Source organism: Rhinopithecus roxellana, chromosome 3 (assembly GCF_007565055.1).
Source record: "Rhinopithecus roxellana isolate Shanxi Qingling chromosome 3, ASM756505v1, whole genome shotgun sequence".
NCBI lineage: Eukaryota > Metazoa > Chordata > Mammalia > Primates > Cercopithecidae > Rhinopithecus > Rhinopithecus roxellana.
Genome location: NC_044551.1, coordinates 8,873,710 through 8,886,844, shown reverse-complemented (window position 1 = coordinate 8,886,844; position 13,135 = coordinate 8,873,710). Strand labels below are relative to the sequence as shown.

General features: G+C 41.7%; 1 protein-coding gene across 1 annotated transcript in view; it reads right to left on the bottom strand.

The window, feature by feature from the left end:
* Positions 1-13,135, bottom strand: part of ANKRD55 (ankyrin repeat domain 55) — a 129,678-nt gene that overhangs the window by 82,362 nt on the left and 34,181 nt on the right. Inside the window, exon 3 of the mRNA XM_010386462.2 lies at positions 5,319-5,441. Within this exon, the coding sequence (XP_010384764.1) occupies positions 5,319-5,441 (123 nt within the window). The remainder of the gene's footprint in view (positions 1-5,318; positions 5,442-13,135) is intronic.

Below are 13,135 nucleotides of genomic sequence, written 5' to 3'. Positions count from 1 at the left end.
AAATGAACATTAATAGAGACATACATAAATTATGTTAGATTTATGAAAAGAAGTGTCATAGAGTAATTCAAATGTCCAAGTTAAGTTAATCCAGATCCACTTGAATAAATCTTGAAGACATAATTTTGAGTGAAGAAAGCCAATTGCAAAGATATACACTATTATTTATGTAAATTTTATAAATCAAAATAACACCAGATTGCTATAAACTCAGGAAAAGTAGTCAAAGCAGAAAAACAGAAAAAGGAAAGATACACACCAGCTTCAGAATAGTGTTTAGTTATTTTAAAGGAATGAAGGGAAAAGGGGTGGAATCAGAAAAGGATAAAAAGGGCCTTCAACTGCTCTGTAACTTTTTTCCTTTAAAAAAATCCAAGGAAAAAATTGCAAATTGTCAAAATTGTTAAATTCTGGGTGGTGGGTACATAGCAGTTTGACATGTTATTCTCTGTACTTTGTCTTATGTTTGAATTTTTTTTTTTTTTTTTTTTTTTTGAGACGGAGTCTCGCTCTGTCACCCAGGCTGGAGTTCAGTGGCCAGATCTCGGCTCACTGCAAGCTCCGCCTCCCGGGTTTACGCCATTCTCCTGCCTCAGCCTCCCGAGTAGCTGGGACTACAGGCGCCCGCCACCTTGCCTGGGTAGTTTTTTGTATTTTTTAGTAGAGACGGGGTTTCACCATGTTAGCCAGGATGGTCTTGATCTCCTGACCTCGTGATCCGCCTGTCTTGGCCTCCCAAAGTGCTGGGATTACAGGCTTGAGCCACCGCGCCCGGCCTGAAATATTTTATATTTGAAAGAAAATACACAAAATAAAGGGTGGAGCAACTTGGTTAGGTAAGGTGTGCAGGAAGGTAGCCTCAGTATCTTGTGTCCTTAAATGATCCACTTTGCCACGTGGTAAAGTGTTCAAGAACTTTAAGACATCTGCACTATAAGATAAGGAGCAGAAAGAGCACTAACCAAGGACACAGAATATTTGGGTTCCAGTTCCTAGCTATTTTACTAGCTATGAAACTTTGGTTGAGAAACTTAGCCACTTTGAGACTCATTGTCTTGTCCTGGGTGGTGCAAAGTAATTACAGTATGGTTATGAAATTCCAAAAGCATTAATAATAGCTTGTATTTATTGAGTGTTTATTATGTATCAGGCATAACTCTGAATACTCTAGATGTATTAACCCAGCTAGTTTTGATTTTTGTACTATCTTAGTCTGTTTTCTGTTGCTATAACTGAATACCCAAGACTGGGTAATTTATAAAGAGAAGAATTTTATTTCTTTCAATTCTGGAGGCTGGGATGTCCAAGGTTGAGGGACTACATTCGGTGAGGGTCTTCTTAGTGGTCGGAACTCTCTGCAGAGTCCCGAGGTGGTACAGGGTATCACATGGCAAGGGGGCTCATGAGAGAGCACCAAACTAGCTTTTATAACAGACCCACTCCCATGATTAATTACTAACCCACTCCCGCAATGACCCATGAGTGGATTAATCCCAATAATCTCCCAAAGGTTCCACCTCTCAACACTACTGCATTGTGGACCAGGTTCCCAACACATGAAATTTGGGGGAACACATTCAAACTATAGCATGTAGCTTGAATGTAGTTGAAATTGGGTATACTGATTCCTTCCACTTTATTCCTTTTCAAAATTGTTTCAACTATCCTAGTTCCTTTGTATTTCTATACACATTTTAGCTAATCTTGTCTATATACACAAAAAATCTTGCTGGGGTTTGGTAGAAATTGTGATCTCCATCTTATGCCAAGATATCTCTTCAGAATTTGCACTAAACCTGTATATAAATTTGAAGAGCACTGCATGTTTAATATGTTGAGCCACAAACATGGTTATGCCTTTCCAATTATTAAGATCTTTGATTTATTTAATTAGCACTTATAGTTTTCAACATACAAGTTCTGTACATATTTTGTTGTATTTACACCTAAATGTTTTTTATTGATTTTAAATGGCATTATAGTTTAAATTTTTGATGTCTGCATGTTCATTGTTAGTATACAAAAATAAAATTTATGTTTGTATATTGATCTTGTATGCTGTGACCTTGCTGAACTCACTTAGTTGTAGGAGTATGTTGGTAGATTCCTTAGGATTTACTATGAAGACGATCAAATCGTGCAAAAAGTAACAGTTTCTTTTTTCCTTTTTCAAGATGTATGCTTTTGGCTGGGCCGGTAGCTCATGCCTGTAATCCCAGGACTTTGGCAGGCCAAGGTGGGCGGATCACCTGAGAGGTCAGGAGTTTGAGACGAGCCCGGGTAACATGGTGAAATCTGTTTGTACTAAAAATACAAAAATTAGCTGGGCACAGTGGCGGGCACCTGTAATCCCAGTTACTTGGGAGTCTGAGGCAGAATTGCTTGAACCCGGGAGATGGAGGTTGCAGTGAGCGGAGATTGCGCCACTGCACTTCAGTTTGGGTAACAGAGCGAGACTCTGTCAAAAAAATAAAAGATGTATGCTTCTTACTTCCTTTTCTTGCCCTTTTGCACTCATATTACACTATGCTGAATTGGAGAGGGGAGAGTGGACATTCACACCTTGTTCCAGGTCTTAGGGGCAAAGCACTCAAACTTTCACCATTAAGTAAAACCTTAGCTCTAGAGTTTTGTTGTTGTTGTAGACACTCTTCCTTATGTTGAAGAAGCTCTCCTCTATTCCTGTTTTTCTGATATTTTTATTATTAATATGCGTTAAATTTTGTCTAATGCTTTTTTGTATTAATTGATATGAACATGTGATTTTTCTGCCTTAGTTGGTTAATTTGGTAGATTACATTGACTTTCAAATATTGAACCAGTCTTACATCCCTAACATCCCTAAAACAAACCCTACTTGATCATGGTGTATGATTCTTTTTGTTTTTGTTTTGAGATGGAGTCTCACTCTGTCACCCGGCTAGAGTGCAGTGGTGCGATCTCGGCTCCCTGCAACCTCCGCCTCCCGGGTGATTTGCTTTAATGCGACACGCGAGCAAATGCCAGAGAAAAGGCAAGTAGGCAAGGCAAAAAAACTTTATTTACAAGCCAATGTGAAGGAGGGAGCAAGGTTCACCGGTCTCCAGCGGTGGAGGCCCACGAAGTCGCTCCAGTGTTGTCGGGCGAGGTTCCTAGGTCCGCACAGGAGCAGGGTCCAAGGAAGTTCGCACCGGCGTTCTCGGACGAGGTTCCTGGATCCCGCGTAGGAGGAGGGGCCAAGGAAGTTCGCACTGCGCGCCCGCCGGGAGCGGCTTCTATGTCCTGGGCCCGGGAGTGGGAGGGCAGTGGGCGGGACATAGGCGGGTCAGGGGCGGGGCGGTAGGCGTGGCTAGGCAGGTTCCGGTTTTTCTCCGTGAGGTCGGGTTGCGCCTGCGCCGTCGACCGGTGTCTTTCCCGGGCGTGGGAAAGTTGATGGTGAAGAACCCGGAACTGTGCCATCTTGCCTCCGTTTGTCCAAACACTGGGTTCAAGCAATTCTCGTGCCTCAGCCTCCCCAGTAGCTAGGATTACAGGCACATGCCACTGTATGCGGCTAATTTTTGTATTTTTAGTAGAGACAGGGTTTCACCATTTTGGCCAGGCTGGTCTTGAAATCCTGACCTCAAGTGATCTGCTTGTCTCGGCCTCCTAAAGTGTTGGGACTATAGGCATGAGCCACCGTGTCCAGCCTATTTCTGTATATTACTGAATGCTATTTGCTAATATTTGGTTAAGGATTTTTATATCTACATTCATGAAGACTACTGGTGTACAGCCTTATTTTTTTTACATTGTCTTTGGTTTTGATAGTGAAGCAATACTAGCTTATAAACATAACTGAAACGTGTTTTCTCATCTCTTTTTCTGGAAGAGATTATGTGGAATCGATGCTGGTTATTCTTTAAAAGTTTGTAGAAATCTGCCAGGTGAGGTGGCTCATATCTATAATCTTAGCACTTTGGGAGGCCGAGGTGGGAGGATCACAAATCTCTGGTGAAATAATCTAGTCTTGAAGATATCTTTTTTGGGGGGGATTTTAAAATTATGAAGTCAATTTCCTAATTATAGGGCTCTTCAGATTATCTATTTCTTATTGTCTATTTCTTACTCTTCTGTTTTCAAGTTCGTTAATTCTTTCCTTTGCATCCTCATTCTGCTGCTGAGCTTATTCACTGAGTTTTAACATTGTGATGATTGTATTTTTGATTTTTAAAAATTCCCATTTGGTTTTTCCTTATGTCTTTTATTTCTTTGCTGAGACTTCCTATTTTTCTCTTTAGTTTTAAGCATGTTTTCAATTGCTCATTGAAACATTTTTGTCACGGTTATTTGAAAATCTTTGTGAGATAATTCTAACATCTCTTTCATTGGCATCTGTTGATTTTTTTTCATTCAGTTTGAGATCTCCCTGTTTCTCGGTATGACAAGTAATTAAAACTTGGACATTTGGAGTATTATATTATGAGATTCCTGATATTAAACCTTTTATTTTAGCTGGCTTCCATGGGCACTGCTGTAAAGGGGAAGTAAAGGGGTGCCACCTCATTATTGCAAGGTGGCATTAGAAATCCAGGTTTCCTACTTAGTCTTTGCTGGAATGAGTGGGGCTGGAGCCCCATGGCTTTTTGTGGTATTTGGCTGGAGTAGGGACTTATTGTCTAAAAAGTGTTCTGTCTTTCTAGGCTGTTCCTTTCCTGGTCCTTTTGCCAGAGAGAGAAGGCTGTTTTTGCTGCTGTTTGGTCTGTGCCTGTTGACATTTCTGGGTTGCCAGCTTCTTCAGCATCAGCTCTGGGATTAACGAGGCAAAAAGAAAACCCTGGGCACTTACACAATGTCATTCCTTGAGTCAGGAGATCTCAGCTCATCTGTCATTTTATCTCCATCTTCCAGAGTCTTGTTATGTTTATATATAATGTCCAGGGTTTTTAGTTGTATTTAGCAGAAATAATACGAAAGAAATGCATCTACTCCATCTTCTCAGAAGCAGAAATTCTTGCTCTTTGCCTTTTACAGTCACATTTTCTTAAGATCCATTGTTACCAAAAATAGCCTACTCTTTTCGTACCCTTTCCTAACTACTTGACCTATCTAGTTTGGTCATTCATACAGAGATACTGAAACAAACTCAAAATGATGACTTCCTTATAAGAGGCGATGTAAAAGAATCTGAAACTTTGTGTCTAATCCTCTTATTTAAAGAAATACCAAGGTATCTGCACATAGCCACAGTATCAAACTGGGCAGTCAGATATACATTTATTAACATTGCTCATGTCTGAAGGCCATCTCTAAAAAAATAGAGCAGAACATTCTGGATTCAAAATGCATACATATCTCACCTTCACTGTCACAGCATTCTAGGATAGAAGGGTCTTCCCGAATCACTGCAGTCAGAGCATTGACATCTCCATTAGAGGCTGCCTGATACACCATGGTCAGGTCAACTTCTTCAGATGAGTCACCTTCATGCATCAAACAGACACAATGTTAGTGTGTAGAGCCAGTTCACTGAAAGAATAGCAATACCCAAGTCCTCACCCACACAAGTGATTCATTAAAACTTCTCAAGTGAATCCAGGCAGAAGACTGAGTCATCCTGGCCACACACTCCCTCACCACTTCTGAAGAAAGGAGGATCACTCATGCCATTTGTAACACTGCTGTGTACTGGAAAGGAAACTGAGGGATTGGATGTCATTTGAGATTTTCTGATTCTTTCCAGGCATTCAGGCTTCTCGAAGTCAGTGAGCCCAGAGAGGAAAGTGGGGCCCTCATCTCGGTTCTGTGTTGCCCTTTTTGATCTGGAACATGTTCCTTGTACTCTCAATGACTCAGTTTACCACCTTTGAAAGAGACATTGTGCTCTCTGTTCTCTGATCTCCAGATGTAGAGGGTGAGCTGGCCTTTCCCGCTCTATTCTGTACCCTGAGGACTGACCCTTGCCGAGTGCTCCACCCAGGCTCCCTCACCCTCTTGCTTGCCCATGAAAGGCACGGGCAGGAGCCTGGTGGGGAGAAGAGAGAGAAGGGACATTTCTTCCTGCCTTCCCCTAGTGCAGTGTTCGGCAGGAGCCACTTCTCTCCCACCAGGAGGCTCTTTCTTGGCAGAGCCAGTCTCTTTCTCTGCAGAGTCGGTTTCACTGGGTTCCCTGATAAAACGGTCCCCTCCCATCCTTCTTTGGCTTCCCACTGATGTTAGTCTCTGGAGCTTCAGCATCCCCAGTTCATCCTTTCAGCCCTGCTTCATCTCTGCAAGTTGACCCTTCATGAAAGTCTCTTCATTTCAACCACCTGGGATTTCATGAAATGGAATTCCCGGAAGAGACAGAACTGTAGGCAACTCCTTTGAATTTTGTAGCCATGTGCATTGTGCCTTGGGCACAACTGAACCAACTAATACATGGTCAACCGATGGCTTATGTCTGTAATCTCAACACTTTGGGAGGCTGAGGTGGGAGGATGGCTTGAGCCCAGGACTTCGAGATCAGCCTGGGCAACACAGTGAGACCCTCTCTCTACAAAAATTTTAAAAATTAGCTGGGCATGGTGGTGGGTACCTGTAGTCCCAGGTACTCAGGAAGGTGAGGCAGGAGGATCGCTTGAGCCCCAGAGTTCAAGCAGTGAGCTATGATTGTGCCACTATACTCCAGCCTGGATAACAGAGTGAGACCTTGTCTTAAAAAACAAACAAACAAAAAGGTGACAAGAGAACTATAGATCAAGTGGGGCCAGGCGCAGTGGCTCACGCCTGTAATCCAGGCACTGTGGGAGGTCGAGGCGAGTGGATCACTTGAGGTCAGGAGTTCAAGACCAGCCTGGTCAACGTAGTGAAACCCTGTCTCTACTGAAAATACAGAAAAATAAGCCAGGTGTGGTGGCATGCGCCTGTAATCCCAGCTACTTGGGAGGCTGAGGCAGGAGAATCGCTTGAACCCCGGAGGCAGAGGGTGCAGTGAACCAAGATCGCACCACTGCACTCCAGCCTGGGTGACACAGCGAGACTCTGTCTCAAAAACAAACAAAAAAAGAACTGTGGTTAAGTGGAGCACAGGGAGGACTGGGAAGTGAGTTCTGCTCAAGAGGCCTCCAGGGCGAGGCTGTGCTGATCGACTCATACACAGTTCCTCCCATGCACTCCTCCCCTGCCCCGCAAGCATAGCCATTGTCCAGGGAAAAAATATGTGTGTAAGAAAACGTTTTTTGGCCAAGCGCAGTGGCTCACGCCTGTAATCCCAGCACTTTGGGAGGCTGAGGTAGGCGGATCACCTGAGGCTGGGAGTTTGAGACCAGCCTTACCAACATGGAGAAACCCCATCTCTACTAAAAATACAAAAAATTAGCTGGGCATGGTGGCGCATGCCTGTAATCCCAGCTATTTGGGAGGCTGAGGCAGGAGAATTGCTTGAACCCAGGAGGCAGAGGTTGCAGTGAGCTGAGATGGCACCTTTGCACTCCAGCCTGGGCAACAAGAGTGAAACTCCATCTCCAGAAAAAAAAAAAGAGAAAAAGGTTTTTTTAAGTTGTGTTTTTCTGCTAATGTGGACATTATGTCAAAGATACTTTTCAGTTTTCAGTTCTAATAGATCTTTAGTTGGCAGGGGACCTAACCCTTTGCCTCAGTTTCTCTGTCCCAGTATTTTTGGGAAGTCATAAGTGACTTTTAGCCGGTTGACCTGTCTGTCCCCAAAGGAGCTTGTTATTGGAAATATTTCATTTATGACAACAAACTGTTTTGTAAAGTGAGTGGTTGTTCCCTAACTTATTTTATTGTTTTCTTGTGTTTGTTTTAGGCAGACTCACTTGCACGTTTGCCTGGGGGCCAGAAGTGAGAGAGAAGGAGTGTCCAGGTCAAATGCCACTCCTGTGATGAGTGCAAGGACTATGGAGCCAACTTCAGTATCAGTCCCAGTTTGCACTGACCATCTTCATTTTGTTTGTTTGTTTGTTTGTTTGTTTATTTGAGACAGGGTCTCGTTGGTTAACCCAGGCTGGAGTGCAGTGGCGCGATGTTGGCTCACTGCAGCCTGGATCTCCCAGGCCCAAGTGATCCTCCCATCTCAGCCTCCTGAGTAGCTGGGACTACAGACACGCACCACCACGCCCAGCTAATTTTTGTATTTTTTGTAGAGATGGGGTTTTGCCGTTTTGCCCAGGCTGGTCTCCTAACGATCCTCCCACCTTGGCCTCCCAAAGTGCTGGGATTTATAGGCGTGAGCCCCTGTTCCTGGCCAGTTTCTTTGTCTTTAAAATGAAGGTAATAATGATGATAATTATGACAACTACCTACCTCTCTTATAAGTTTGTTGTGAGGAAAGAAATAAGTTAATATTTAATTCTGTGTGCTTTTAGAACAAGGCCTGGCATATAATAGTGTATATATTTGCTATGACTATTGCTACATAAAAAATTTTTTTTTTGGTGTATTTAGAAAGCATTAGAAATCTGGGACATGCAGAGAAAATAGTCTCTTGTTGATGATGATTGGACAAAGACTTCATAAATTGTACAGAACATTAGTCTCCATTAGGAAACTTCCCGGGACTCTAGACATTTTAAGATTTCTCACAATATATTTGGACACAAGAAATAGGGCCCAGAAATAGCACAAAAATGGAGCTGGTATCTGGTTGTGTGACCACAGCCAAAGATGCTGGTGGTATCACTTCAGGAAGAAGATCCTGGTGGTAGGCTGAGGAGCTCTGTGTTTAATAGCCTGTTCATATGTTATATAATGTGCCTATATAACAGACATAAATGTATTTACAATCCATTCATCCCTGAGTGCATTAAAATATGCAAGGCACATTCATCACACTGTCGACCACATACAGCTGAGAGAAACAATGAATGCATTGCCTGATAGAATTATGATCCCCAAAATATCTTGCCAGAAATCTAATTAGATGGTGTTTAATAGGGCTAAACGTAGAGTAACATATTGAAAGACAGGACCAGCTGATTTCCTAGGCCGACTAAGAATCCCTAAGCCTAGCTAAGAAGGTGACTGCATCCACCTTTAAACACAGGGCTTGCAACTTAGCTCACACCTGACCAATCAGGTAGTAAAGAGAGCTCACTAAAATGCTAATTAGGAAAAAACAGAAGGTAAAGAAATAGCCAATCATCTATCGCCTGAGAGCACAGCGGGAGGGACAATGATCACGATATAAACCCAGGCATTGGAGCCAGCAACGGCTACCCTTTTTGGGTCCCCTCCCTTTGTATGGGAGCTCTGTCTTCACTCTATTAAATCTTGCAACTGCACTCTCTTCTGGTCTGTGTTTGTTACCGCTCCAGCTGAGCTTTCGCTCATGTCCACCACTGCTGTTGGCCGCTGTCACAGACCCGCCGCTGACTTATATCCCTCTGGATCTGGCAGGGTGTCCACTGTGCTCCTGATCCAGCAAGGCGCCCATTGCCACTCCCAGTCGGGCTAAAGGCTTGCCATTGATCCCTCACGGCTAAGTGCTCAGGTTCCTCCTAATTGAGTTGAACACTAGTCACTGGGTTCTAGGTTCTCTTCCGTGACCCACAGCTTCTAATAGAGCTCTACCACTCACCACATGGCCCAAGATTCCATTCCTTGGAATCCGTGAGGCCAAGGACCCCAGAGAACATGAGGCTTGCTACCATCTTGGAAGTGGCTCACCATTTTGGAAGTGGCCCGCCAGGATCTTCGGAGCTCTAAGAACAAGGACCCCTGGTAACAGTATCTTAGTCCACAAAATATCCAGTTGAACTAATTGAAGGGTGGTTAAGTATGTAGTTTTTGCACTCAACTTCCCCTCTCCCTGTTGATAAGCTTAACCTGATTATTCTCTAGGGACTACTTCCTCTCCTCTTCTAGCCCACAGGCTGATTCAGTGGAATTGACTATATCCCTGGTCGGGGGCAGAACATGTGGCTTAGAACTAAGCCACTCAGCACTAGCATTATCCTGGCCTTGGAGACTGACTCAGGGATGTGACCCAATTAGAGCCCATGACAAGCAATGATACGTTTGATATGTTGACTGGGGTTGTCGAGAACAATACTGTCACTTTGTTCTACCATCCATGAACCTGGAAGCCACCTGGTGACATATTTCTCTTACCAGAGAAAAGTGGAGAGCTTTTCTCTGCCCCCTACACCACCCCCCACCAATAAAAAAAAAAAAAAAAAAAAAAAAAAGAAATATTAGCCTAGATCAATGTCTCGAAGCATTTCCCTAGTGTTTTCTTCTGGTAGTTTCATGTCTTACATTTAAATCTTTAATCCATTTTGATTTGACTTTTGTATATGGTGAGAGAGAGGGGTCTAGTTTTATTCTTCTGCATATAGATATCCAGTCTTCCCAGCACCATGTATTGAAGAGACTGTTCTTTCCCCAATGTATGTCTTGGTGGCTTTGTTAAAAATGAGTTGACTGTAAATGTGTGAACTTGTTTCTGGAACCTCAATTCTGTTCCATCGGTCTACGTGGCTGTTTTTAGGCCAGTATCGTGCTATTTTGGTTACTATAGCCTTGTAGTATAATTTGAAGTCAAGTAATGTGATGCCTTCAGCTTAAGTCAATTTACATAGATTTTGTGTACATTTGGATTTTCTTTTTAATCACTGAAAAAGTTCTGACCGATAAAACGTTTTAAAAAAGAACTTGGAGTTTTAGCTGGAAAATTAGCTCTATAGAAATAAACAGCATTGTAATAAATTAGGAGGAAGTCTGGCTGAATTACCAAATCTAGTAGCCATATTGAGGGCAGTGATAGGCCTTTTCCATTCTTAACTGGTCAGTGTCATATTGAGGTCTATGGTCTCAATTAAACAGGGGTATAGTGGCTGGAGAACACTCAGAGGTGAGTGACTAGAGGTATGAATGGACTTTAATCAAGTCACGTGAAGAGTGGTTGAAGGAAACAAATGTGCCTACTCTGAAGATTATTCCATGGGGTCATGATAGTAGCCTTCAGATAGTTAGAGTTTTTTTTTAATTAAAAAAATTGTGCAGGAGGGTGAGGCAGGAGAATGGCGCGAACCCGGGAGGCGGAGCTTGCAGTGAGCCAAGATCACGCCACTGCACTCCAGCCTGGGTGACAGAGCGAGACTCCATCTCAAAAAAAAAAAAAAAAAAGAAAAAAATTGTGGTAAAAGATACATAAAATTTGAAATGTTAACCATTTAAGTGTACTTACAGTTCAATGGCATTATGTCCATTCACATTGCTGTGTGACCATCACTAAAACTCATCTTTTCATCTTTCAAATCTCTGTACTCATTAGACTGTAACTTCCCATTCTTTCCTGTCCCGAGTCCCTGGAAACCACAATTCTACTTTCTGTCTATTAATTTGACTACTAAAGGCACCTCATGTATGTGGAATCAATAACCGTTGTCCTTTCGTGACTGGCTTATTTCACTTAGCATAATGTCCTCAGGGTTCATCCATTTTGTAGAATGTGTCAGAACTGTCTTCCTTGTTAAGATTTAATAATATTTAATTGTATGTATGCAACACATTTTGTTTATTCATTACCTGTCAATGGACACTTGGGTCATTCCCATCTTTTGGCTATTGTGAATAATGCTGCTGTGAACATGGGTCTACAAATCTTTTTGCATCCCTGCTTTCAATTCTTTTGGGTATATACTCAGACGTGGAATTGTTGGATCGTGTGATAATTCCGTTTTTAATTTTTGAAAGAACCACCATACTGTCTTCCAAACAGCTGCACCATTTTGTATTTCCACCAAAGTGCACAAGAGTTTCAATTTCCCCATATCCTTGCTAACACTTATTATTTATTGTTTAGTTTTTAAAAAAATAATAGCCATCCTAATGAGGGTGAAGTGGTATTTCATTGTGGCTTTGATTTGCATTTCTCTAATATTAGTGACAGTGAGCATTTTTACATGTGCTTATTGGCTATAGGCATATCTTTCAAGAAATGTCTATTCAAATCCTTTGCCCATTTTTGAATTAAGTTGTTTGGCTTTTTGTTGCTGGGTTGTAGGAGTTCTTTATATATTCTGAATATTAAACCTTTATCAGGTATATGATTTGCAAATATTTTCTCTCATTCTGTGGGTTGCCTTTTCATTCTGTTGATAGTGTCATTTGTGACAAAGCTTTTAATTTTGACGTAGTCTAATTTGTCTATTTTTTCTTTTGTTGCCTGTGCATGTGATGTCATAGTCAAGAAATCATTGCCAAATCCAGTGTCATGAAGCTTTTCCATATGCTTTTTTCTATGAGTTTTACAGTTTTAGGTCTTATGTTTGGGTCTTTGATCCATTTTGAGTTAACTTTTATATATGGTGTAAAGTAAGGGTTCAAATACATTTTTTTCCATGTGGCTATCCTGTTTTTCCAACATCATTCATTGAAAATACTATTGTCTTAGTCTGTTTCCTGCTGCTATAACACAATACTATAGACTGGGTAATTTATAAATAAACTTATTTGGTTCATGGTTCTTGAGGCTAGGAAGTCCAAGGGCATGGTGCCAACATGTGGTGAGGATGATCTCATGGCAGAAGGGTGAAAGGCAGAAGTGAGCATGCGAGACAGAAGAAATCAGGCCAAACTCATTGTTTTTATCAGACACTCATGCCAGAGATATCTAACGCACTCCTAATATAACAGTATTAATCAATTCATGAGAGAAGAGCCTTCATGCCCCAATCACCTCTAAAAGCACCACCTCTTAATACTGTTACAATGACAGTTAAATTTCAACACAACTTTCAGTGGGAACATTCAAGTCATAGCAACTATTCTTTCCCTATTGAATGGTCTTGGCACTCTTGTCGAAAATCAGTTGACCATAAATGTATGGGATTATTTCTGGACTTTCAGTTCTATTCTACTGATCTATATGTCTGTCTGTATGCCAGTACCACACTGTTTTCACTACTGTAGCTTTGTAGTAAGTTTTGAAATCAGGAAGTGTGAAACCTCCAACTGTTCTTTTTGAAGATTGTTTTAGCTATTTTGGGGTCTCTTGAAATTCAATATGCATATTAGGATGATTTTTCTATTTCTGTAGAAAACATCATTGGGATTTTCACAGAGATTATATTGAATCTGTAGATTGCTTTGTGTAGTATTGGCATCTTAATAATATTAAGTTTGCTAATTCACGAAACATAAAATGTCTTTCCATTTACTGGTGTTTTCT